At 34.8% G+C, this 27,687-nt stretch overlaps 1 protein-coding gene and 1 long non-coding RNA gene across 3 annotated transcripts in view; both read right to left on the bottom strand.

Moving 5' to 3' along the window:
* Nucleotides 1-12,209, bottom strand: part of LOC113227768 — a 39,715-nt gene extending 27,506 nt beyond the window's left edge. Inside the window, exon 1 of one of the 2 annotated variants that reach the window (XM_026460774.1) lies at nucleotides 11,929-12,209. In XM_026460774.1, coding sequence (XP_026316559.1) covers nucleotides 11,929-11,986 — 58 coding nt within the window. In that variant the 5' untranslated portion in view covers nucleotides 11,987-12,209. The remainder of the gene's footprint in view (nucleotides 1-11,928) is intronic. The other variant, XM_026460781.1, reaches the window with a different exon arrangement.
* Nucleotides 12,210-25,631: 13,422 nt separating this feature from the next.
* The window catches only part of LOC113227269, a 6,628-nt gene continuing 4,572 nt past the window's right edge, over nucleotides 25,632-27,687 (bottom strand). Inside the window, exon 4 of the long non-coding RNA XR_003310184.1 lies at nucleotides 25,632-26,868. This is a non-coding gene — a long non-coding RNA (uncharacterized LOC113227269). The remainder of the gene's footprint in view (nucleotides 26,869-27,687) is intronic.

Raw genomic sequence — 27,687 nt, 5'->3', positions numbered from 1 at the left:
CTTTTTCGATGAAAAAGTTACAATTATCTTTTATCAAATAACATTATTGGTGATATCATATTACAAACGAAAATTACAGAACAATGATTAAGTAGATTTGCAATGTTAGGCACAAAGATCCTGCTTAATAATATGATCTTTTCATGAAAGCAAGTATATTATATATAATTCTTATCAGATCACCGTAAATAAAGGGCTTACAAATATGTATTTCGTAACTATGTTTTAGTATTTATTAACTTATTATACAAAACAGCAATAGTTACCATACCAACCACTACAAATAATCACAATAGTCACAAACTTAAAAGTATGTTCTGCCTAAATGTATTTACTTACTACAATTCAACCGCGAAATATTTTTTATAAAAATTATTAAAAATCAGGTCAAGATACTTGACCTACTCAAATTTCGGCTGAGTAACCTTAGCACTAACTACAAAAAGTATTTGAAGATGACGTAGGTAACCGCAGTCAACACTAAAAGCTATTGATAAACTTTATCGAATTTATCTGAAGACGTATCTCGCAAACTTATAAAAGGCAAGCATATAAAAATAACTTCTAGCCATAAATAATAATAATAATATATCGTACAAAAATATTAAAGTGATCGGTTTATTATTGCAGAAAGTCTGTAACCTAATATATTAACAACCTTTCACTTATAAAAGGCGGAATTGCAGCAAGAGTAACAAAGAATTAGAAAGGAGATTTTAAGTAATGCCACCGACGTTAGTGCAAGCTCCTCAACATTTATAATTGTAAATTAATCATAATGTAACATAAACGTTCTTTGTTCAACTGTACTTATATTATAAACTTGTCAACACTTGTCAACGTAATATTACAGCCTCCGGAACTTTGTAGCTTAAAGTAGTCAACAAACAGTTTGGTTGCAAAACGTTTTAGAGTTTCGTAGGCTCTTTAATGACTAATGAAAGTATTACGAGATTTAGGATTGGAGTTGTAATTCCTATTGTTTCATCATTAGAAAAACATATGGAAAAGTGAATCGTACGTATTTCCCAAATCTAAGCCTATCTAACAGTCACAGCATAAATGTTTATAAAATAGAGCACCTAATATAAAACGACGTTCCAGCAAGACATTCTCAACAATAAAGCTTAATTATAATATAATATAACTGGCAACAGAGCGTTCAAACGTTTGACGGTTAATTTATATGGATTATTTGCCTGTTACCGTGTTTACAAGTCAAGTGAGCGACACAAATGTGTTGCATTCACAGTCAATTATTGCAGATTTCGTGTTAAATTATGACCTGATTTTTTTTCAAAGCATGTAAAGCAGGCAGTTTTAAGATGCAGCTTGCACAACTGAAAATGATAGCAATTAACAAGAGAATTTCCTAATAAAAAGACAAAATCGTATGACTACTTACCGGAAAGCTTTTTACAAATATAAAGCGGTCGAGTTTTACTAATGCCGTTGCAAATATTCCTCACTGGGAGCAAGAGAAGTGTGCAGTAGCTTCATTTCACTTCGCACCGTCCATAAATCATCATCTCACGCACTTGCCGTTTCATTTCGTCCATCAAGAACTCCGTTTTTTTGCTTTGTCTTTGCAATAGTGAACAGAACATTGCTTTCCTAACAAGAGTAATAAAATTATGTATGGTTTGCTTTCGCTCCAAGTAACTCGTCCGATCAACCTTCAATCGCTAAATAATACATAATAGGGTTTTTTGTCAATGAGAAACATCTGTATGAGAGCCACAGCACTGCAGGTTTAAAGAAACTGAAATAGTATTGACACAAGTTGATAAAAAATGTATAATTATTTTTGTAGTCTTTATATTTTCTTATCAGATAATGCGTGATGGGGAATCTAGCATTTCATAAACATGAATGCTGATGGTTACTGTTGCGTTACATTCATTTTAAAGTGTACTACTACTGCAGGTGGCTCAGGTTAATTTGTGTTTTAACAATTCTCATTTCCAAGGTTATTATTATAGCGTTCGCCTAGCGAGATTAGTATCACGTTTTGCAACAATTTCCTGAAAGTAGGTGAAATGTTAATTAAGCTAGCTTTTTTGTTTTCTAGGACAATGATAAAAGGTTCAAATGTATATTGTGATAATGTATATAAACAAAAGACTTTCGGAAGATACCCTGTATATACCTACTTTAATAGGTTTTTTTTTAATGAAACTAAATAATGGGACGAACAAGTCATGGGCCTGTAGGTAAGTGAAGCGCATTTCCAAAACAGTAGTGCCACTCAGAGCTTTAAATCGCAGAGATCTGAGTGGCACTGCCACTGTCCTCACTACCCTGAGACATAGTTGAAAAATCCCATATGCCTGTAATTTCACCAGTACCCTTCTTACCCCTAAAACCGGAACGCAGTAATGCTCAGATTACTGCTTGGCGGCAGCAATATGTAAGGTGACAGTACTTCCCTAGACGACCTCTTTCACAAGGAGTTCTGCTGCTACTAAAGTTTTAAAGGTTACTTAGTGATTATCGCGTTCCGGTTTTGAAGGGTAAAGGTGCTGGTGAAATTACGTGCAATGGAACTTGTCAACACATGTCTCAAGGTGATGGGCGCAGCAGTCGCAATGTCTCTCAGATCTTTATGATTTAAAGCTCTGACTGGCACAGAAACTGTTATGGATAGGCGTGTCGCTTACCGCCGGGTGCTCGACTTATTCGTCCCTTCACTAGGTAGCATTAACAAAAAATAAAAAACGACAACATATATAGAATAGAACAGAACAGAACAGAATAATTTATTTCATATTATCAATGTCACAATACAATACAATATTGCAATTAAAAACACAAAGTCAAGGGATAATATAATCGTCACCATATCGTCACTAACGCAAAGAATAACTATTAATATAATATAGTAGTATTAACTACTTCTTCTCTAAATACCACGAAGTCAAGTAAAACAAAATTACAATTGTTTCAAAAGAAACTCATCGACACTTTAGAATTCATTATCGAATAAAAGGAGTTACAGTCGGGTATTAAACGTTTCGTCGTTTGTAACACTTTTCAGGCTTGTGGGTAAATGTTCTTAGAATATAGTTCACACTAAGCCAAAGTAAGGATAACTAGATATAAATCTGCCTTGTTATCATAGATAAATAGTCATCGATTCAAGATTCATAGTAATGAAACATGATAGAAATTTCACAAAATGTGTGAATTTTCTAACGTGAAAATATTCATTAACACTTTTAAAGTAGCTTACAGACGTGTGCGAAAATTTCAAATATATTTTTAGAAATATCGCTACTGTCATTTTATTATCACACAACCACACGAAACCGAACTATTTCCCATAAAATTTAACCGAGAAATAAATACCAATATTTGGGCTTCGTAGCATCGCGTTGATGTCTTTTGCACGAGAAGTTAAAATAAAGGCAATTATGTACTTATTACAAATATAAAATCGGCATTCACAAAGACAATACAAAATATTGCTTATCAAATATATTCCATAAGTTAATTCCATGATCTACTCTCGTGTAAACATTATTATGGTGAATAAATAAAAAAAATCTTTCTAACGTGAGTTTAGAGAAGAAATTTTTACTTCCCTTAAACTCGAAAGGAACTAGAACATCTAGTGCGCCGTAAACTGCAATTCTATGTAATTTCTAACTTATATTGAACTATGTTAAAACCAGCGTCTCCAATAATAATAACCTTACCAGCGGCATCCAGTGTGACGCTAACCGATATCTTTCAACTGGCTATTTCACACACAATTTCACCCGTTCGCTCCAATAAATATACACAGGCCATTTCTCCTTAATGATAAGCGTCTAAAGACTAGCTTCTGAAAATTCGAAACGCGAATTTTCTTCAAGGAAAACTATGCAACACACACGTTCAGACCGGGCTGCGAAGAAAAAGCCTGTGCCCTAAAAAGTAGACATATACGTTTATTTTTTTTAATATTACGAGTATAACCTAGTGAATTTGTTTTAGTTGCATATAAGAATCACTATGCAGCTTCTTGTTTAGAGAACATAACAGTTTTAAAAATTCCCAACTAGTATTTCTATTACCAGAGCGATTTTGATGCTTTAGAAAAAATACCAAAAAAAAAGTGTGCATTACAAATGGGTGGTTGACTAAAAAAAATTGTCACACAATTAACATAGAGTTTCACTAAAGAATTAACTAGTAAAGATCAAATAGTAAAAGTAGATACAGAAGTTGACAAACCATTTCGAATGGAATATTTATAGAACAATACAAACAAAAGCCAGAACAGAAAGCCATTTCTGTTGCGACAAGACTCACTTCCCTCGTTCGGCTCGTGGTTCTCTTTCATATTCTAACTTAACCTATGGTACTACATGGAGGGCGCAACAAAGCAACCTAGATTTATTAGAATCAATATGAAAACATATACTGGTTATAAATGTCATCAATTGTGGAAGGAAATAAACAATAGTAAAAAAGAGGATCAAATGTTATTTTTTAATACCAAATATTGATTTAGTATGCTTAAACATTATGATAGTGTTACCTTGAATGCAGTTCATTTATAATTTACCCGTGGATCAACTAATATAGATGGAATAATTAATATACATATCAAACATAAAAAATAAATATCGTTTATTTAAAAAAGTGCACATTTACTGTAAGATCAATTACATCTTTGAATTGTTTTACTGCCACACCTATTTCGACAACTAAATCGTTAAAATCGTATCCCACAGACGCCGAAACCTTAATCAAAGAAAATGTTGGTTTTAACCATGGCAGTTTAAACTTTCGTAATGTATGGGTGACATTAATTCAGGCTTTGGGCTTTGGAACGTTCTTACCGTAAGCGTCATTGAGTCGAATTTCAGTGTCAAGCTGGACGTGCTCTTGACTCTGTACATCCAAGAAACATTCTAAAAACTTTCAGTTCAATAGAATAAAAAAATATGGGTAATTTTTATTGTCTTTCCATCAAAGTAGTTGACTGTATCGCTCCATAATTAGCTAGAATTATTAACAAATGCACTGATTATAACCACTGTAAAATACATGAACGCTTGGCAACATCCTCACCTGATGCTGCAAAGCAAAGTTGTTTATCTTACCAAATCAGTATATCAGACCTCACCAGTTCAAAACCCATTTCAACGTTACCGAATAGTTTTGTTATTTCTATATAAATACCAGTACAATTTTTGAAAAATTTACTTACACATTGTACCATGTTTCATAAACAATTTGGTTCCACTGGGTGTCGATAAAACATATGTACCTATATGTGCTTGTATTTTACGTACGAGAAGGTTTGCACGAAGGAATAAGTGTAATATATATTCTGGGACCTCTCCAGAGCATTTGATAGTGTCCATCACGAAACTATAGCAGGGCAACTTCGCCATTATTGACCCTGACCTCGACCTTCTGAAATCGTATTTGCCTTATAGGGTTCAGAGAGTTAATATCATGGTCAATTGCTATACTTATCGTGTTTTTTTTTCAGGTATCATAGAAGTCAAAATTCAATTTTAAGCACGTTCTGTTTTTAGATGATTTTAATGACTTAACTAGCCTTGTGGCATTTGTTGAACATGAAATGATTAATACTTCCCTATACTTTAAAGTTAAAAGGCAGTAATGGGTGAATCTGTGACGATACGAACAATGTTATTTCCAATGTATTCGATTGGTTTATTGTTACTAATTGGTTTCTTGTAAATAAACCGTAGAAGCCTAATGGTTTGACCCACCACCTCTCAAGTGGATTCGAATCCGGCCTCGCACCTCTGAGTTTTTCTGAATTTATGTGCGAATTTCAATTTGAAATATTACCATGAGCTTTTGGGTGAAGGAAAATATCGTGATGAACCTAAATGTCGAGAAATGTTCACAATCTTCGAAAAACATGTACACAAGTACACAAGACAATGTACACAAGTACAAGTCCCCCAACCCGCATTGACCCAGGGTGGCGGACTATGGCTTAAAGCCTTGCCTGAGAGGAGACTCGTGCCCAGCACTGGGACAAATAAATAGGAGTTACTGTTGATTGTTAATAAACTTAAGTTTAAGCTGCCTAAAGTTAAGAAAGTCCACGTAAATATTATAGATTTTTAGGATATAACTCGGTGTAGATTTAACTGTCCAGTTGCAATGGAGTTCAGGAATAACTAAAATAAATCTCTGACAAACGTCTGTTAATAGCAGATCTACCGCATACGATTTTTTTACTGCCTCCGTGGCCGAACGGTTACCATGCCGGACTGCCACGCAGAGGTCCCAGGTTCGATTCCCGGGCCGGGAGAAATGTTTATATGGCCTACATTTATTTCTCTCGTGAGTTTGGGTGTAATTTGTGGTTGTCTATGTGTGTGTCCATAGCACCCGCGACACAGGGTTTCCCTAGTGCGGGGCTATGTTGAGTGTGTGCGTCATTATTATTATATTATTATTATTATATTAAATACGCAATCGAAGTATTCGACAACATTAGATATAGAAATCTCTAGATTGGTTCATTTAAACTATTGATGAGTTTGATGGTATTTTTGTTTGGCCACTACATTAAATATATTCTACAGGAGCATATCTAGTACTCGGGTAGGTAATTTATAAAATATACATTCATAAAAATGTAATTTATGTTTTGAATAATGATTGAATGATTAAACTCTTTTTATGAAAAATCACAAAGTCTTCGCAAATCACAATTTATTTCAGTAATAGTTTTATACTTTTCTCTAATAAAATCCCTACAAAAAAGTAACTACTTACTGTGGAACAAAAACCCTACACAAAAAGTTATTTTAATATTTTTTTTTACTTCTTTTTTTGTGAAATCAAGTGACGGGACGAACAAGTCGTGGGCCTGGTGCTAATAAATAATTTCATTTTTACACAAACTACTTAGTATCTATTGCATTATTGATTTCGGCATTGAAGTAAGGTAACGAGGTGAAAGTATAGATGTACTCCTAAATAATTTTTACATTGACGTGCAAATTATTCTCAAATACTTACTAACTCACACGGCGTAGTTTCGTGGGTACGAAACACTCGCTGTTTCTCAATATTCAAGATATTAGGCTAAACAAATATAGAAGAGAATGTCAACCACAAGGTAAACTTTAACATAGGCTTTCCAGTTTCCACTTCTCCGTGATTTCTATGTTTGCGTGTACTTATTTTTTTACGTCTAGTCTTTTTTACTCATTATAAGTTACGATATAATTTCATTTTTGAAACACTATGTACGTACTTAAATACATCTAATACGATATTACAGTACCCATACCCGTGCAGTAACTCAGTATTGAACAATGCGTATATTCAACTAAAATTTTACTTAAACTTTTATTTTATTAATATATTACATTGTAAAATAATAAATTAATTAATTTAAACTGACGAATGAGAAGAAAATTTAAAAAATCCTTCAAATTGCTATATCATGCTTTAATAGCATATTTCGTAATGTGTATAAAATATTGGCCAATGGCTAACACATTCATGGTGAATATTAGTGAGCAAATAATAATGAACAGTAATGTGTCAAAGTGAGGCAGGGGTCACTGTTATGAAACATAGATGATGATATGTCTGACGAATTTATAGGAACTGAATGAATAAAGATATTACTTGAGAATAGAAACTTCTAATGATACAACCAATATGAATTATGCGTTAACAATTCATGGGCATATAATAGCTTGATTGTATGTATTACAAGGCTAAAGAAAACAGTTTCGGGTTTAAAGGGAATTAGTAATGCGTTTACGCAACGGTCATTTCATAATTAAGTCATTTGGTTCGAAATATTCTTTAGTGCATAAAAATAATTAGCTAATGGTGTGACGTCACAGCCGATTGGGAAATGCGGGAAAGCCCAGTATATGATTCAATAGATTTATGCACATTTATATGCCATTCACATGTACGCGTTTCAAGCGTGGGATTTCTTAGTTACAATGCCATCGGTTATTTTCATCTAACGATGTTTACACCCTTGACTGGAATAGAACGTAACTTTGCATGCATGTTAGTTCTTTTGTTCGATAAAAAATAAATAAAATTAACGTGATTGAATATGGTGAACAAAAACGTTTTTAAAATATCTATTCAATAATAAATGTTCCATCGACATTTTCAACTAAGTCACACATCAATTTCGAAATTTAAAAATACAAGCCCGGAACAACAAACTAGATTAGTTCGATTGAATGACATTGGTAGAACAATTCACTTATAAGCTACCTTCGAATGACGTAATCAGTAATGGACTAACATACACGTACACTCATAAAACATAACTTCACATAATATTACTCAAATATTTATGTACCTCTAAGTATAAGGTATATTATATACTTGTTACTTATGGTTTTGTTCAATCAAGGTTATGGATATTTGATTTATAAAATATTTATTTATTAACAACGTCATTTCCTATCGGCTAAAATAATCAGTTCTGAATACATTCTAGCTTAAGGCAAAACTAATATTTAAACTTTAACGTATAGATTTTCTTCAGATGCCTCAAAATTCGCTGACCTCCGTTTTAATCTTTATTCGTTATAGTGTCAAGGAGGCCTACTCCTAACGTGTCACACACACATAAATCTAACAAACCCATAAAGAACCAAAATTGAGAAGTATGAACCAGAAAATTATGTAAATTCATACACGATTAGAATAGTAAACTTTCCTCATGAGGGAAAGTGGTCAAAACTGGGTACAGTTGTGACCGTATAATAACATGTGGTTACGACACTATCACCGGATATGCAAAAATATAGTGAAATCAGAAACAAAGAACCGTTTCTATTTATTAGTGTCGTTCAATTTAGGCCCTAGCAATCACCAAAATATAGATTTTTTTATATATTTTATAGATTGCTAGGGCGCTAAACTGTGAGAGTTAAAGTTTATTAGGCAAGTAACATTAAATAAAGGTACGAATTTATACTATTTTATTGATACATTTTCTTAGATTTTTTACAAGATAAACCTAAGTCAACCCATCTGTAAGCAACATTAATGTAGTAAATCGAAATAATCTTATCTCGTACATCCTCACCATCTCCTATAAAATTGTTAGTATGCAGTCACGGTTTCACTACTATACAGGTCTTCTACTGCCACATTTGTAACAAAAATGTCAATTTAACCCATACCACCCACCATTGTGCCTACTATATAACTGAAATATTTATTATCATTTGCAATATAAATCAAAGTAACATTGGTTTTATTTTAAGAATAATTGAAATAAATTAATGAAGAACAGATAAAAAAAGAATAAATGAATGATTGGAAGAATGTAGCAGTAATATTCTTGACTCCCTTCCCTATAATCACAATAGGCGATTTGTATGACCTGTAAAGCAAAGCTTTTACAATGCATGCTCTTTGTGGGTTCGACGTATCTAAAGAGGAGAAAATTTCTCGCGACACCATTAACCAGCGCAATCAATGATAAAACGATGTTCAAGCGTACACCTATTCGGCCTAGATCAGCCGGTTGCAGTTCATGTGTGTCAGGTGTCAGATCGCAAGTGCATTCGTACCGTTACCGGTTCGACGACGCGTTACCGTTTTGACCGTGACTCGACCGAGACGCTTGTGTGAGCTTTTGAATCATTTGGTGCTAAAGTAAATGGCATTTTGGTTACAGATTTTTTATTAACAACCTGATGAGATGATGTTTTAAATCGATTTTCAGACGGCATTTTATAGTTATTGTTGGCATTTTCCCATATATAAATATGTACATTAAACACACACGAAGTCGCGTATTGTTGTAGGTATTATGGAGACTATGTCTCGATGGCAGGTAGGATGTAGAGTTGGCGTATTCTAAACTCAGTACCGATTTCCTTTGTTTAATGCTAGCCGCACATAATACGTTTTTGAAGTGTTCTTTTTATACTTAGTTTCAATACAAAGCCCTGCCCGACTTTCCTTTGTTTAAAATTAGTTCAAATGTTTCCATATTGTTCGGATGTGTGGTTCCTTTTGAATTGAATGATCTATACTTATAGTAAATAAATTTTGTTATCATTATCATATATTTTACCTGCCCATTATTACCATCTTATTATCAATTCGATTATACACGTATTAAATTTTAATACATTCGACTAAACGACTAAACGATTTGAAGAAGTTATTTGAAAATTGCATTCCGAGAAAGAAGACCATTATTAGACCGGATTAATTAATAGTGGCTTCGTTAAGGCTTATATGATTCCAAACTTGAGAAAGTGTAAAACAGAACTTATCGAAGGGATTCGTTCGAATTACAAAAATTGCATCGATGATTGATTTAATACCAAAGATCAATAATTATCTGCCTGAAGACAACGAATGAATGACTCTCTAGAGAAACTTGTAATGTAAATTTTATATTTTTACAAATTATCAATAATTTTATTAAATTCATTGTTATTTATGAAGAATTCAGGCTATCAACGCAAAAGTAGTTGATATACATATAGATAGTAATGAGGGATTTTAAATTAGCTTCAGCAAATTCAGTTGTATATAACAGTTATCAATATGCAATTATAATTTTTTTATACATAAAATGCAAGGAGCCTAAAAGGGAGTGGAATAAAAGATAACCATGGCTTCTTTTATTTTTCAATATGAAATGTTTATAGGGACCGTAAATAGGAAATGCACTTATTTGTTAGAAAAGGACAAAATAGTTTTTGTTCATTTTTAAACAATATGTCTTTTTCTTCCGCCATTTTAACCTTGCAAAGCGAAAATAAATAAACAGCAAACTGTCACCAATTTTGAAAAAGAATAAACAACGAATGCGTTACAATAATGACCTGTATTATTTTTCAAATGAAAATAGTTAAAAAGAGATTATATTTCAGCCGCCTCTAGTAGAATCCAAATATAATATAATTATGTACTTTAGAATCATTTAAAGTAATATTCTAGAAAATAAATGTGGGTTTTGCGTTGAACACCTTAAGTAAGTAAGTAAGTAAACCTTAAGGTTTTGGAGTATGTAATTGAGACTCATCATTTGGTGTAAGTATTAACTCTCCTAAATTTCGGTCGCAGGATACGTTTACCTCTGGATCGACTTTGTCTTTTGAGTATATTTCAGAGAGCTTATTAAAATTTTATGTAAGTAATAATCACATAATATTTTTTTTACTCCACAGTCGACGTTTATTATTACTAAGACGAAAAATTTGTATGATGACAAATGATACATTTTCATAATGTTTAAACTACGAACATTACCCATAATTATATAAAATTATGCGAACCCATTCATACTTTTACTGGTTATTGTTAACATGACGTTATTTACAATCTTTTATTTTACCTAAGTATAACTTCATGTCTAATGAATTAATATGTATTAAGCATTAATGAGTTAATTTAATTAATTAATTATATCTTTTTTATATAAATATAATAAACGAACTTCAAAAGTTTGTGGAATTACATCTATTTGCCAAGTTTTATTGAAAACTGTTAACGAAAAGTGGTTGATATCCAAAAACCCTGATTTAACCCCTAATTTGCTACCCTTAGAGGTGTTTCTTCGAATTTAAATGGGATGAATACTAAAGTGCTCTATTCCAACAAAAAGAGTTATCAAAATCGGTTCACAAATGCCAGAGTAATCGCGTAACATACATTAAAAAAAAACATGCAGTAGAATTGAGAACCTCCTTCTTTTTTGAACTCGGTTAAAAAGCAAGTAACTGGTTTTGTGGCAAAATTTCAAAACTAATAACAGATTTTTTTTTAAATATGATTCGATAATTATTAAATAAGGTAATGCGGAATACTTTAGTTGACCAGTAGCAGTGCATTTACCTAACAATAATTACAAACAATTCATACGGAATTCGCAACAGCCTTGAATACTAGTTTAAGTATACTCAAAAATGTGTGTATACTACAACTTACCTATAAAAATACACAGGAATAAAAGACACGACCCGAAAAAATATTGTGTAAGCTTCATATTTAAGTCTATCCCAAATCTACACTTTCACTGAAAATAGTCACTAAATCACTGCATTACAATCCAACCAAAAAAAAATTATAATTTAAAAAATCAATCACAGAAATGTTATTCACTTTCTATTTTAGCGCGTTATAAGATTTTTTTATTTAACAATATTTTTCGATCGGGAAATGCCACAAATCTGACAGCTCTACATGCGAAGAAATTTTCCCGCGCATCGGGCAATCTCGTTCGAAAGTCAAACGCCAACTGCGCGCTGGCTGGCTGTCAGTCAGGTGTGCAAGCAAGCTGCCTGCAAGTAAACGGACCACGTACTTATTACCCGGCCAGATCAAAAACCGAAATAATTATCGCCACTGTTCTCTAAACCAACGTCTATCTTAAATGAGTCTGCTAACAGTTTTGGTGAATTTTACATGCCCTCCACCATGCGGTGTTTTCATTAGTGTGCGTAACGGCATTTCACAGTCAACTAGTTTGGCTCGAAATCGTTGGATTTTACGCGAATTAACATTGAACTCTCACAACCTATTAGCAACACATTTGTCAGCTGGTAATAAGATAAATGATTCAACAAATGAAGAACTGTCTCATACAAAATATTTGCCTAAGAAAATTGCAGTGCACCAGTCGGTTTCACTATTAATTGATTAGTCTATTCCAGTAGTCCCTACCAGCTGTCCTCTTTGGTGGGGACAAGCTAAATTGATAAATTTATTAGGTATACAGTTTCTCTCGTAGGACCTATGGATTTTACTTATTGTTTAGAAACGTCACCAATTATACAAAATTATTACGATACACGAGTACTTTGTGTTTTGACGACCTCTGTGGTCGAGTCGCTTGCACACCGGTTTTTATGGTGTCGCCATATCTGAGGTCCCGATTTCGACCCCTGGCCGACTCAATGTAGAAACTGACTTTTCAGTATTGTCTCGGGTCTGGTTGTTTATGGAACTGTCGTTGTTTCCGATTTCCATAACAAAAGTGTTTTATTGAATTACTTTGGCTATGTATATGATTTGTTTAATATTGGTCCAAGCGAATTAAGATAAATAACAAACTTTAGTGGGACGAAGATAAATTCCCTTAATTTTATAACATGTCTTCTCCTAACTTCTTATCTTATCGATGAGATACTTATGCGACACAGCTTAGACACACCTAGATATTATGGAACGTAGGTCACGATGAGAGATGGGCCATCGTTTAACCTGTTGAAACCCAACAAACTACAAAGAGAAAAACGCTAAACGCACAATTTATACATTAAAATCTGATTTATTGGTATGCCAAAAACACTCCACAAAGTTTTCAGCTGACGCAAGAGAACGCTGAGATTCCTAGAGAAACTTTTAAGGGTGAAATAATTGTCTCTTGTGGGTTTGGGTGTGATTTGTCGTTGTGTATATGTATGTGTATGTATGACACCCGTGATACAGGGTTTCCCTAGTACGGGGCTATGAGTGTGTGAGAAAAAAGTACCATCCGATAACCACAGAACGAAATTATCCTTCCTGCGGCAAACTTCAGTCATAAGCCTGTTCAAAGATTACCAAATCATAACAATTCATATACTGTCGGAAAACGAGAGAAACATAGATTTTTTTATAATATCAAGTAACGGGACGAACAAGTCGTGCGCCTGATGGTAAGCTACACGCCTGTCCATAACAGTTGCAGTGCCACTCAGAGCTTTAAATCGCAAAGATCTGAGTGGCACTGCCACTGCGCCCGTCGCTTTGAAACAAGTTGATGAGTCCCATGTGCCTGTAATTTCAGCAGCACTCTTACTCTTCAAAATCGGAACACAGTAATGGTGGCAGTACTTCCCTGGGCGAACATTTTCACAAAGAGCTCTACTACTACTAGACTCCTTGGCGCCAAAGGATGCACCTTGCATGAGTTGCTCAATGTTCAGTGGATGTGTCGAAACTAATAAAGACTTCACAAAACTTTCCGGCTCCTCAGTCTTTGTTGCATTGTGTAGTGAACAATTTTTCATTTAAAGGGTGTCACTTCGTATAGTAGTTAGGTGTAGTTTAAAAATAACAATAAAATTCAATATTTACAGTTTTTACTACTACTTTCTATATTAATAGACCAATAATACTAATTTTCCCACATAAACCTAAAAACCCTGAAGTTTTTTCATTTTTAGAGTTACTTAAAAAATACGTGTACTTCATAATCACTTTGAAAAGTATTCTTAACAATAACAACTTGCATTCGGGGTTTTAAAGATATAAGCCGCAATACATGTATTATTTTATGTTAAAATACAACATGTTATACAATTCAAAAAACTCTCAGAACAGCTGTTTTGAGAGTTTAGAGCTAACGCTTATTTTATTATACAATGACACAAAGCTGTAACATTGTATAATGAAATAAGTGTTAGCTTGCTCGCCTGCAATACGGATCGCATTCGCGTCGCGGTCGTATCGTACTCGTTCCCCGCACCCTGCCCTACGGGTCATGCAATAACAACTGACCATGTACTTCGACTTCAGTTTTACAAACCATACAGCTGCACGAACGAATGATGATGCACACACATGACAGAGCAACAGCTATTATAGCAAATCACCTTGAGTGTCCCTACCTACTCGTAGTGAATCAGGCGACGTGAACCGCGTCCTGCAAACACGCTTCGTTTGCCGGATCGAGCGCTGAAGGTTCAACCTTCGACGGTCAGGTCGACGTTCAGCGAGTTCTACGAAAATCGTTGTATGATTTATAACTAGAAATCGAAATACAACGAATGCAACAGAGATGTAAAATGCCATAGAATTGTTTGACTAGCTAAGTAGAATTTAAGTCACGGCCATTATCGTGTCGCACCCATTCTTTTATTATTAAATTATTCATCCGTATGCAAATACACTATACTTACTTACTGTAACAATTACTCTAATGTAAAAAACCTTTCACTTCGTTTACAATACCGTTAATATTTTATATGTAAAAATAATTGACAGTTGGTATTACTTAATATTGTATATATCAATTGATTATTTTTGTTTTTGTAATAACAAGATTTTTAAATATTGACTATGTTTTTAAAACCGATATAGTAAATATTGGTTATATCCTTTTCATTCGGATAAAAGATTTTATATATTATTTTTTATTGAATCAATTATTTTTATGTGAAATTACTCCACTAGTTTGTTAGAATTATTAATACAAAATTCGAACACTCCGAAAAAATTCCTTTGATCCGGCCGGATTCGAACCGACGTCTTCTAGCGTACCGTGCCGAAAGTTATACCAACTAAGCAACGCAACGAACCAGCGGACCTCATGAATTGTGTTTGATGTCGTTATTGTATTTGGTTTTTCAACGACTTTTTAGACGTAGCGCCATCTATGAGAAATCTTAAGTATTTCTTAGATTTTATATTATTCGAATTATCCGTAGACCAAAAATAGGCGATTATTGTTGCAAGCCCTAGTTCCAGAATAATAGACCCCAGTATTACGATTTTCCCATAATACATTTTAACACCTCGTTATTTCTAGTGACTTAGTTTTGATAAAATACATTTTAATAATAAAAACATATCGAGTTCTTGGGGCTTAGAAAGTATTTTTGGCACTAAATGTTTTGGAAAAAAAATGTAGCGTTCAAATTGGAGTATATATTTCGGTAAATTAAAAATAAAGTACTTAATTTAATGACTACTGTGAGTTTAGATCTAAATAGGGTAATTTGCATTACCTTAATACTAAACTGGTTGATGACTAATACCATCTCAATCAGCCGTAAACGTACCTGGTACCTACTACACCCACCGCTCTTACGCTAGCCTGATTTCAAGTTCCTCAACTTCTTCAAGCTAAACCTGTTCTTCACCTTTACGCTCTTACCGCTGGGACAGTTATCTTTCCCGTGTGAGAGGTTACTAAGAAATCTTTTAGAGTAAATCGGCCGTTTGCCCGAACCACGTGTTATTTAGGTCGATGTATTAGACATAACACGTTGTTCTGCCATACGGACGAAATAGTAGTGGCTATGTGAGTAAAACACGCAACCACAACTTGTCAAGACGACGCTCTAGATACTACAGATATATCTCTATATTTGAACTGCTGCACCAGCACCACCGCGTCTCGCCAACTACCTAGCTGCCCACCGATCATGCACCTCTGTCCCTAGTTTCTAACTCTCAAAAATAATAGCCTCCTAATTCGTGGCACCATCTTTTCATCTACACGCTACACCACTCATCTTGCTCAGTGAGAGTGTAGTAACACGTATGGGTTACCAAAAATACATAAGGCTGACACCCACTCCGTCCTATGGTTAGCCAGATTGACACACCAACCTACAAATTGGCTCAACCCATGGCAAAGGTACTGTCACCATTGAGAGTGAACACTTCTACACATGTGAAGGATTCATACCATTTCATCAGTGGAATCCAAGATCTACGGTTAACTGATGATGACACCATGGTCAGTTTTGATGTTCAGTCGCTGTTTACCAACCTACCAGTAAAAGACTGCATTGAAATTGTACGTAGAAAGCTAAGGGAACATAATATGTCCATTGAATATGCAGAATTATTAGAACACTGCCTAACATCAGGCTACCTATTGTGGAATAATGAATTCTACCTACAAATTGACGGTATAGCGATGGGCTCCCCGGTATCTCCAGTTGTGGTCGATATTTTCATGGAAGACTTCGAGGAGCGAGTTTTACCCATGGGTCAAGCTAGGCCGAAGATTTTCAAACGGTACGTTGATGATATTTTCACAATATTACCTACAGATATACCTTCTTTCTAAGCATACCTTCTTTCTTGGACCATCTTAATTATTTTAGTACTAAAATCCAATTTACTATGGAACAAGAGAATTGTGGTACTTTAGCTTTCTTAGATGTTTTAATTAAAAGAAATCCTAATAATACTGTAGGCCATACTGTATTTCGAAAAAAACCCATACAGATATGTATCTCAATGGTAATTCCCATCACCATCCTAGCCAGTTAGCTACCGTTAGCTACAGTTAGCTACAGTTAGCTACTGTAGCAAATCTTTGTTTCAGAGAGCACATGGTGTCTGCGACAGTAATCATCTGGCAGGGGAACTTCAGCATATAAAGCAAGTCCTACATGCGAATAAGTTGAAGATTCCACGCCAATGCCGCAGACCCCATGTGAAACCACCAACAGTCGAGCGAAGATCTGCCATCTTATTTTACGTGATAGGTGTTACAGACAAGATCGGAAGAGTCCTCAGGCGTGCATCTATCAAGACCTATTTCAAGCCCCTGAGGAAGATTTCTCAGTTCCTGAGACCCGTGAAATGTAACATCCCCTTACAGGATGCAGGCGTTTACAAGCTTGACTATACGTGCGGTCTCTCTTATATTGGACAAACAAAGCGAAGTATTTGTACCCACGTCAAAGAACATATAGCTGATGTCAAACATCGTCGCGTAAACAATCTGCAGTCTGCGAGCATGTCATGGATAAACCTACACATTCAATGAAGTTTGACAAACCCCGGGTCCTTCCAAAAGAACTCCATTATCTACCCAGGATGCTGCGAGAGGCCATTGAAATTAAAAAACATCCTAATTTCAACAGAGAAGATGGTTTCTCCGTACCACCAGTTTGTGATCCAGTATTTCCTCTAATGAAAAATCCCAAACAGACATAACACTGCAGTACTAATTAATATGTTTTAGTTTATTCTAATTTCTATTATTAATTATAATAAATTGAACTTAATAAATATTCATTCAATAAAATAATTTGTAAAATTTAATGCAACGTAAATTGGAATGTTTCTTTGTAAAATTAAAAATATAGACATAACTGGTTGAAGACTGTACCACCTCAATCAACCGTGACCAAGCGGGAGGTGTAAAGGGCCCGAAACGTCGGTTTGTTTGAAAAAACAAATATACGCGATTTAAATCCGGAAAAATATTTTCATTTCCTAAGTGTAGTAACATTTCAATACAATAGTTTTATATACATGTGTACTTCTTATTTCTCCACTATTTTAAAGTTAATCTTTTTTACCCCTTCAAAACCATCGATCCTCAACAAGTGTACCTATGTACCAAAATTAAACTAACATCCCTCAAAGATGCTCAACCCCTGAAAGATGTAACAAAAAGCTGCGCTAAACAGAAATACACAGATCGATCCATTTTTATTAAATCATCAATATCAATTACTACGTTAAGGAACGTGAATAGTTTGCTCCGCTTGGATATTGAGATAGGTTGGAAAGCGTTGTAATTGAAAAACAGGACGCGACGCGACGTTTCCACTCTGCGCCAGTGTGAGTTGAGCCTAATTTATTTTCATACTTACTTTGCAGGCCTTGGCCGGGAAGAAGCCTCACGGTCCATAAATGACAAATTTTCCATGTTCGTTTTTTGAAAGTAATGCAAACATTTCCAAGCATAATTATTAATACAAAGATCGAACACTCAGAAAAAACACTCAGAAAAAATTCCTTCGATCCGACGTCTTCTTGCATACGTCTTTGTACTTGGTCTTTCAATGACTTTTTAGTCGTAGCGCCATCTATGAGAAATCTATTGCAGATTTATCACAGACACGACGCAAGCACATAGAAGAATTCGTGAAGTCCGTTGGTTCGTTCCGTGGCTTAGTTGGTATAGCGTCTGGCACGGTATGCAAAAAGACGTCGGTTCGAATCCGACCGGATCGAAGGAATTTTTTCTGAGTGTTCGATCTTTGTATTAATAATTATAACAAACTAGTGGAGTAATTTCACAAAAAATAATTGAATATCAATTCAATAAAAATGTAATTAATTTCCAAGCATGTTTGAGAGAAAACTAATTTACTTGCTCTATGCGTCTACCTTCTACGTTATTCTTGTGCTTGTTAAATCAATAATCAATTTCAACCCAACGTTACGAGTATCCCCGTCCCAGCATTGTCTAGGAAATGAATACCTACTCGCTTCTTCCTGGTTCGAACAGTAGGTATTATTTAGAGACTGTTTCTGAAAAAAATCCTCCAATAAAATATAAATAAAATAACATTCTGATTGTCATACGGATTCCAAGTTCAACTACTACAACTATTATCATAATTCTTTTTTAATAAATACAGTAATTTAAATAGCAAAAGAAAATTTTTCTCGCTTTTAATTTTACTTTAATAAAATTGTTATTTGTACATGTGAGATTCCGACTAGAAACTTTGCTTATAATTTAAAAATTTTTTAATTTTGACGTTATTCATTTGTTTCTAATTAATTTTCATTTGAATTTAACCACGGATACATCTAAGATTGTAATTTTTGCAACTCGAATTTCAACTTAGCTTAGCGCTAAGTTGGAATTCGGGTTACGAAACGACTCGAAACATTAAAAACGTGTATAGATCGTTAGTAGTAAGTAACTAATGAGCACACTGTGCGTATTTTGGTTTGCCTGATGTAGCAGGGGAAATTTCGACCTGGATAATGAGCCTCGTTAGCTTATGAGTGACCACAGCTTAAGAGGATTATGTAGAACCGGCACCTGAGCGCAAAGGTATTTTGAAAAATATTTCGATAACGCCTTTCCCTAGGCTGCGCGCATGTAGATAACTCATACAAACCACAAGCAAACGTAGTATCTGAAATCCGCAGTTCACACCAATCGTCTGAGGACCCTAGCTGAGCTGAAGAACAACATTCGCAATCACAATTCGCTGCAATTACCGACATCGGTCCAGATATGCTTGAAAAGGTAGAGCGAAACTTCCGATCTCGCCTTACAAAATGCATTGAACAACGTGGAGGTCACCTACAAGACATAATATTGAAGAATTAAGCTTGTAAGTGAACCAAACTAAACTTTAAATGTAGTACTTTGTAAAAAAAGAAAGAATTAAATTGTTATCTTTAATACTTTTTGCCTTGTGATTTAAAAACAAAGTAAGTTCCCACGCCGCACCCTGTATATTATACTCTGTATCAAAAATAGGTACTCTGCAATAGCTGTCGTAACGTCAAGGCTCGAGTCGACTCTAAGGGTCGTATTCTAGAACTCTATTCAATGCTCAAATCAGGATTGCACTGGCAACACAAGCACTGGAAATACGACCCTAATGGCAGGGACTCGAGTATGATTTCAAGTGCTTTAAACCATACTCAAGTCCTGACTTGAGAATTGAGTAGAGTTCTAGAATACGACCCTAAGTGAAGTTTGACACTGTTTTTTTAAATTATATTATAGAAGTGAAATTCTAATCTCATTATTTTAAGAGCTAAAAACAGAGAGAAGCAAAATGTTGTCTTTTTGCGTAACAATCGTTGCGAATCACACAATTTACAATTTATTACCTACAAGATTCACAAGGCAAACAGGCATTAAAGCCTTAAGTACATAAAGCACTAGTACTATCATATTTAGTAGGATCGTATGGTAGAAATAACAATGCATAACGCGACGGCACGCCCAGAAAGCTGGAAACGTTCTTCCTTCATAGGGCTGTGCTAATATCTTGAGCAAAGTAAGTGCCAGCCCAAGAGACAACCAGTCGATCCATTCATTTTAAAAATATAATTCTAAAGAAAGAAAGGGTACTATGACCTCGCAGTTCGCGTTTAAACACAGCGGCGCAGATGCGCCCGTCTCTCAGCTGGCAGGATGGACCGTAGTGGCCCAACGCCTTTACCTACATCCTTGCCGTAGAGTCGATACCGATGTGAAAACGGAAAAAAAAAACAAAAAGCAATCAACAATACCCACCCCCTTAGAGCACATGCTCCAAGACCACCCCTAACCTTACACTTATCGTAGGTACGGAAGTGCCTCTATCATTTCATATAATTTCAAATAAAATTAAAGTTCAAGGGGGTAAAGTTTTTACTCCCTTTAAACTTTACATAATTCTACGATTTTGGTTACATTTGGTTCAATATATCTTTATATGGACCATTCTCATTTCTGCAATTTTTTTTTGTGCATATGTATTAAAAAGCGATATACTTGTATTACTTAGTCAATTCCTATTTAAAATTAATCGTGTTAGTTTAAATTAATATGATTTCTATTAATATTTACACAATATAAATATTTATTTAAATCATCATTAAGAAAGTGACGAAAATGTCACTTCCATGTCGTGTGCAAAGTCCATTTACAATTATACAAATTAAAATTAAATATATTTATCTGTAATAAATAAACTAATCTATATTAATTTGTGATAATACGTAGAATAAACTTTCTAAAAAACAGTAAATAATATAAAAGTAGTAATAAATATTAAAATAATAAATAATAAAAAAATGTAAAAGTAGGGTCAAGAACACGTCAAGCTTGACACTTAAGATTTAAATCCAACTCTATGCCGCTTAGGATAAGAACGGGTCCAAAGTACACAGTGTCAAGCTTGGCGTGCTCTTGACTGTGTGTGACTTGTACGTTACAAAAAACGAAAAGGAGAAAAGAATAAGTATTATCTATTGATCAAATGTCAGAAAGAAAACAGAGAAAGGAAAGGCGTAAGAGGCTAAAAATTCGCAGAGATAATAGATAAAGCAGGGAAAGACTTTTGATCTGTCTGCGTGATGATTCACCGCCTTCAAACGATATCGAAAATCAACCGATGAACCGAATGCGCATATTCCTTCTATTTCAAACACCTCCTTCTGTCCCAAGCATACGACCTTGTTCTGCTTCAAGCTGTCTTTCATCATCCAGATACTCATCTCCATCACTATTGGTAAATTACTTGCTTAAGAGACTTGATTCACAAAGTGACAGTAGGTAGAACAACATACCCAAAGAGGATTGGATTGAAGACAGCAAAAAGTAATCCCCACCACCATTATAGAAATAGTGGTTAAATTAGCCGAATAGCCGACAGGACGGGACGGCAGTCGATGCTTCAGCAACTCTATATGCAAGCACACACTGACAGCAATTATGTCGCGGCTTCCTTAAACATGCCACGGTATCCTTAGGCATCTTTAGGTATGCTGAAGCATACCGTCGCTACATTGTTGCTTAACGTGTATTGAATGCTATAGTTGTATGTCGTCAAGCTAATGTTGACCAAAGGCGACGCGGAGCGTGCGTCCTGAGACTTATCGATGCATCCTTAAGGCCGCCGAGGCCCAATACTGCCCAGGCATCCATAAGGCTGCCGAGGATCCATAAAGCTGCCGAGGATCCATAAGGGTGCCGAGACATCCCTAAAACTGGTGAGGCATCCCTAAGGTTACCGAGGCATCCCGTAAGGCTGCTGAGGCATTCCGGAGGTTGCCTAGGGATTCCGGAGGCTGAAGGCTCTGCATGCCTAAGCATATCGCAGCTTCATTTTGCAGCTATGATCATTATCACTAAAATTGCAACTATAAAGTCATAATCTTAAGTTACAATACTATGCGTCACCCAAAAATCCCTTGCAGTCCCGTCCCGTCTGTGGGCACTGGGACTAACTTTATTACGTAGAGGACTTTTTTTATAATTAAAACGACTTAATTTTGATAAGGTAATAACATCTTACTTAGCTGATGAAAATGAAAGAGGTTTACTTATTTATTAGGTCAAATGACAACAAAAAAGTTCAGTAAATAGTGACCTTATAATAATTAGTGTTTTGTAAATTACTTTTTATTTAAATTGTTAAACTATTTTTCATGTTATAAAGCTGAATATTTCGTCCTTATTTTACCTTGCACCATGATAGACTAATAAGGCCATTGCCTTTGGTACTCCAAGAGTAAAAATTAGATGATATGAAAATGTTACAACATCATCACTTATTTTGCATTTTCCCAAAAAGTAAAAATTTTGCGATGACCACTTTCATTCTAAAGGTGCGAAGTGTTAAGAAAATAATATTGATTGTAAAAACTATTATTAGAAATAATGGTACCATGTGACCTGATATTAAAAACTGAATAGAAGACTGTGTTAGTATTGCAAAAAATATATTTTAATAATATAGAATTACATAATTTAATATACCTAATACTTTAAAAGCCCAAAATTTAATCAATATCTAACTGATTACGTAAATAAAGATAATTAAGTAAAAAATACGTGTTATTCTACAGTAAACCATACATGCTTCATTAAAATTAATCTAATATGTCATTACAATGGACTTGTGTCACTTCCGTGGAGGCGTGTTTTCTTTTTTCCTTTTTTTTTTCATGAAAACTACAGTGATAATAGCTAGGTTCTTAAGTGAAACATATTGTAGGATACGGTACCTTTCATTTGAGACTACTTTTAGTCATATCAAAAAAACAGTTTTTTTTTAATTATTTTAAATCCGTTTTTGAGAAAGGCCATCTAGACTTGTAGGTTTCGTTTCTTATTCAATAATGCCTTATTTATAACATGCGAATGGTTTTGTACGAGAGGAATTACGACATAAAATACGGTGACTGGTCTTGGTCATTTCTACAAACCTATAATGAACATCGAAAAAATTTAAACATTTAATATGTTCATGTTGGTTTATGTCCATAATGTCAATAACATAATAAAAAATAATTGAAATACGTTAAACTTCACTGGAATAAAAACATTTCAGCTTTTTGAATGCTTATCGGTGGCTGCACAATCCTCTTAATTTAAAGTGAATAATGACGACTTACGAGTCATTGTTGAGCCGATCCATCGCAAACTACGGAGAAAGTAGCGGAATAATTGGATGTAACTATACCCATAGGCAGATGTACTGATCCATTTGCGCAAAATGGGTAAAATAAAAAATCTAACCACACGAATTGTTCGAAATACGACTGGCAACGCATGTTGAAGCTACCTGCCTACTGTAATGTAATATGGATTATTTCTTATAATTGTAAACGGTTGACCCACAGCAATTTTTAGTAACTATTTGGTGATCCAGTCGCGGAGTCATCTACCATAGCTCCCTAGATCAGCTACGACCATAAAACTTGATCATTAAGCAAGGCTTACAAAGAAAAACTAAGTACGACAAGTCAAGCGTTCTTCACCGTTATTTCGACACTCTAATGCCAAAGCGCATATTGCCCAACAAACCATATCTATCTACAGAAGATGTAAATTTAATGTCTTCGCCCTCCAGTCTAGATACCCAGGCGTTAGTAAAAATTTATATAAAAGAATAATAATAACCCGTGAACCAGTCGAAAATAAGTTTACCTGCTATTCCTCCGCAAAGGAATAATACATATAAAATCAATAGCTTCCAACCAATGGGTAGACGTATCTATAGGTACCTACTGATTCCTATTGTTGAGAAAAAAGTATACAAACTACAATCAATGGTAAATACAAACTTGGTATTTCATGCCATGTTGTGGTGGTAGAGAGCTAAAAGGTCGGGTTGGAAGGAAAAGTGAGTTTGTTAGGAAAACTGAGGTTGTAATGTACTTACACACTTTAGAAAAGTTCATTTTCATATTGGTTCTACCGGGAGTCGAACCCGGAATATAAGACTACGAAGTTCGCTCCGCGGCACTACCCAAAACACCTAGGCGTCCAAAAACACTTTAGAAAAGTACATTTCCGATATTGGTTCTACCGGAATGAAACACGGGATTTTCTCATCCTTGCAATATTATTTGCATGTATAATCTACAAATTGCTTAAGAGCTTTCATGCCAATAAAGTTTTGACGTTGACTCCGCCCAAATTTGTGAAACAAATATATGCCTGAAGTTCGCGTGACATGCGACATATGTTGAATTTTGCGCATTAAAAGTACCAAATTCGTTTTAGCGGAATAACTCTAAAACTAAAGGGATTAAAAAAATCCGTAGTGACAGTTGCAGATCTGGCATAAATATAATTAATTATCTAATTTTCGTCCTAATAACCTGTAGCATTTCGAGGATAAATCGAAAAAATGTGAAAATTAGAGGTCGTTTCGTGATTTTTATCTATCGAGGAAACTTTATTGTTTTATGCTTGTTTTATGTTTCTGATGAATGTCTATGCTTGAATATATCGTGTAGTTACTCATACAATATTTAATTTTTACTTTAAAGTGGATATACCCCTCTAAAATCAAATCGAAGATTAGGATTTTTTTCCTCTGCTCCCTCTTAAACACGACCTCAGTAGAGGCGGCAGCAAGCGGCCGCGGGAGACGTCGAGCTGCGCCAGGCGCACTTTATAAAAGTAGAAAATATGTTCTATATTATAATGCATACACTATAATATAGAACATATTTTCTACTAAATAAAGTATACATTGCTTCTAACAAGAGAAAAGCCGCGCTGCGCCGGCGACGGTAGGAGACGGTTGGCGGCGCAGCGCGACGCAGCGCTGCTTTTTGCTTTGCTTTCAAAGAAATATCGACTTAGTTTAGTAAACACATTGACCTATAAGACAATGAGTAAACATGAAATTCTGTACTACATTACTTCTACCACGCGATATGCCTTTCAAAGAAATATACCTTAATGTTAAGCTAAGTTACACTTCGCATTGCTGAGGGCGGAACAAGTCGCCGACGGTTAGCGACGTCGCCAAGTGTAACCTACCGTAGGCGACGCAGTGCGGTTTTTCTCTTTTGTTTGAAGAAATGTATACTTTATTTAGTGGAGAATATATTGTATATATTGCATTTTATAAACTGCGCCTACCGCAGCTCTCTGCAGCCAGGCGTCGCATCCTGCATCTTCGTTTTCATTTGTTTGTTTAATGAAATGAACAAGGCAACTTATTCTGTTGAGGAAATAGTTTATGTTGCATTGCTCGCCTTAATGCAGCCCGCGCCGCGTCGCATAGCGTCTACGCGATACGAATCAAGCCTCAATGTTGAAGGACGATTTTGCCGCACGACAGTGGCTAACTCCATAGATTCTGAATGTTTTATTTCTGCTTCAGTAACAATATGTGTAGCGTACTGTATCAATGGGTTAAAGGTTGGGTGCTAACAACAAATGAGCAAGGCCAAGCAAATGTACTTACAGCTTTGAATAATTTACTAGAAAACATGTTGTCGCTATCAAAGTAAAACAGCAAAACACTAGCTAAAGTTAATGAAAAGGCGCCAAAAACAGACACATTTAAATTTAGAATTTAAATATAAAACTAAACTTTTAGAAGACTATATCAGAAATATACAAGAGATTTGTAGCGATTCGCTACAATTCGTCTCATCCGTAGAACAAAGATCTATGTGCAAGACTACTTGTTCTCTCGACATAGTACATTTCGGTCGTTCTCCTTCGCTGTGGATGTCAGATCGACTTGTTCAATTTTATATTTCCGAAACGAAATAAAATATATAAATTCTCAAAACACCGTTACAATAGGTATTGTCTGATTAACGAAATCATTCCGTAACGTACTTATTTTCTTTTCGCTATATAATCACATCGGACTCTGTTCTTCGGATGTGTCGCTAAGTAGAACGTCTCGTTTTACGTCAGCCTGTAATTTTGGTGATAACGATTTCACCGTTGCCGCCATTGCTTGATTAAATTATCTCCACCGGGTGTTGATCTTTCTTTTGGTATTCTATGTATTTTTTTAATATTTCTGCTGTTATTTCTGTTCACTGTGCTTTCGATGAAGTCAAGTACGATTGTTGATGAACGTGTCCAACCGGTCTAAGATGTGATGAATCACACGCACCAGAGATCGGCATTTGAGATACAGGTGATTGTACTTCAGGAATAGGGAATGATGTTTCAGGATATTGTGTATTTTCAAAACGCTGCGTATCTTCGGAATACCGTATATCTTCGGATGAGGAATCTAAATTTGAGAGCTTTTTTAATGAATTTCCGCAAAAAATTGAGTTCCTTTTCAAATTTTATTTGTAGCTTCTTTTTGGCAGCATCCCCGCTTTTGTACACTCTATTTTTTAGGGCTTTTCTGCAATTGTTGCGAAGGCAAGTCCACGTCTTCTGGCATTCTTCAGCTGTAACATAAGATTTATTCCATATAGCATTACAAAATAATCCTTCCCTTCTCATTAAAACTATCTGATAAAAAATAATTAGCTTTTAAGTCATCTACTAATTTTATTTTTGCTTTTAAGTTATCTACTAATACTTTTTTGTTTTGTCGTTACAGGAGCTTATTTTAAGTCTTTAGCTTTTAGCTATCGAATGGGATTCAGCACTGTGCGAAACCTGTCAAGCAATATTTGCTGTAAGATCTACTACTTTACCGAAACCTAATAGTTTAGATGGAATGGTTGTAAGAGATTGTTTTACGGAATATTTTTCTTCTATCGGTACTGTGTACTGACAAAATGAAATTGTAAATAAATGTTAGTTCCTATTTAAAAAATAATAATCTATTATTTCGGTTTGGTAATTGATTATTTTTTTATTTAAGTTATCCTTAACTTAAATAAAAAAGCGGCATGCCACGACGTGTCGCGGTATAATTGTATCGAAATAAAGTAATATGAATTCTAAACTCGATGAAATAACAATAAAAATAACTTGATCAAAACTAAAATCCTTTGCCGTGCCGTACCGTGTCGCGACAGCAATCAGCCGGCCTTCAAGGGTCGTATTCCAGAACTCTACTCAATGCTCAAGTCAGAATTTGAGCAGACTTGAGTATGATTTCAAGCACTGGAATTACGACCGTAATGGCAAGGACTTGAGTACGATTTCAAGCACTGAAAATACGACCCTAATGGCAAGCAGTGTTGGGCAAAATTTAATTGTTCTGGCAATTAAAGATTGACAATTGATTAATTGTCAATTGCGAAACAGCAATTAAC

The sequence above is a fragment of the Hyposmocoma kahamanoa genome, unplaced genomic scaffold, assembly GCF_003589595.1.
Source record: "Hyposmocoma kahamanoa isolate Upper Pololo Valley unplaced genomic scaffold, ASM358959v1 100021, whole genome shotgun sequence".
Lineage (NCBI taxonomy): Eukaryota > Metazoa > Arthropoda > Insecta > Lepidoptera > Cosmopterigidae > Hyposmocoma > Hyposmocoma kahamanoa.
Note: the sequence above shows the minus strand (reverse complement) of the source record. Positions and strands in the feature narration are given on the sequence as shown.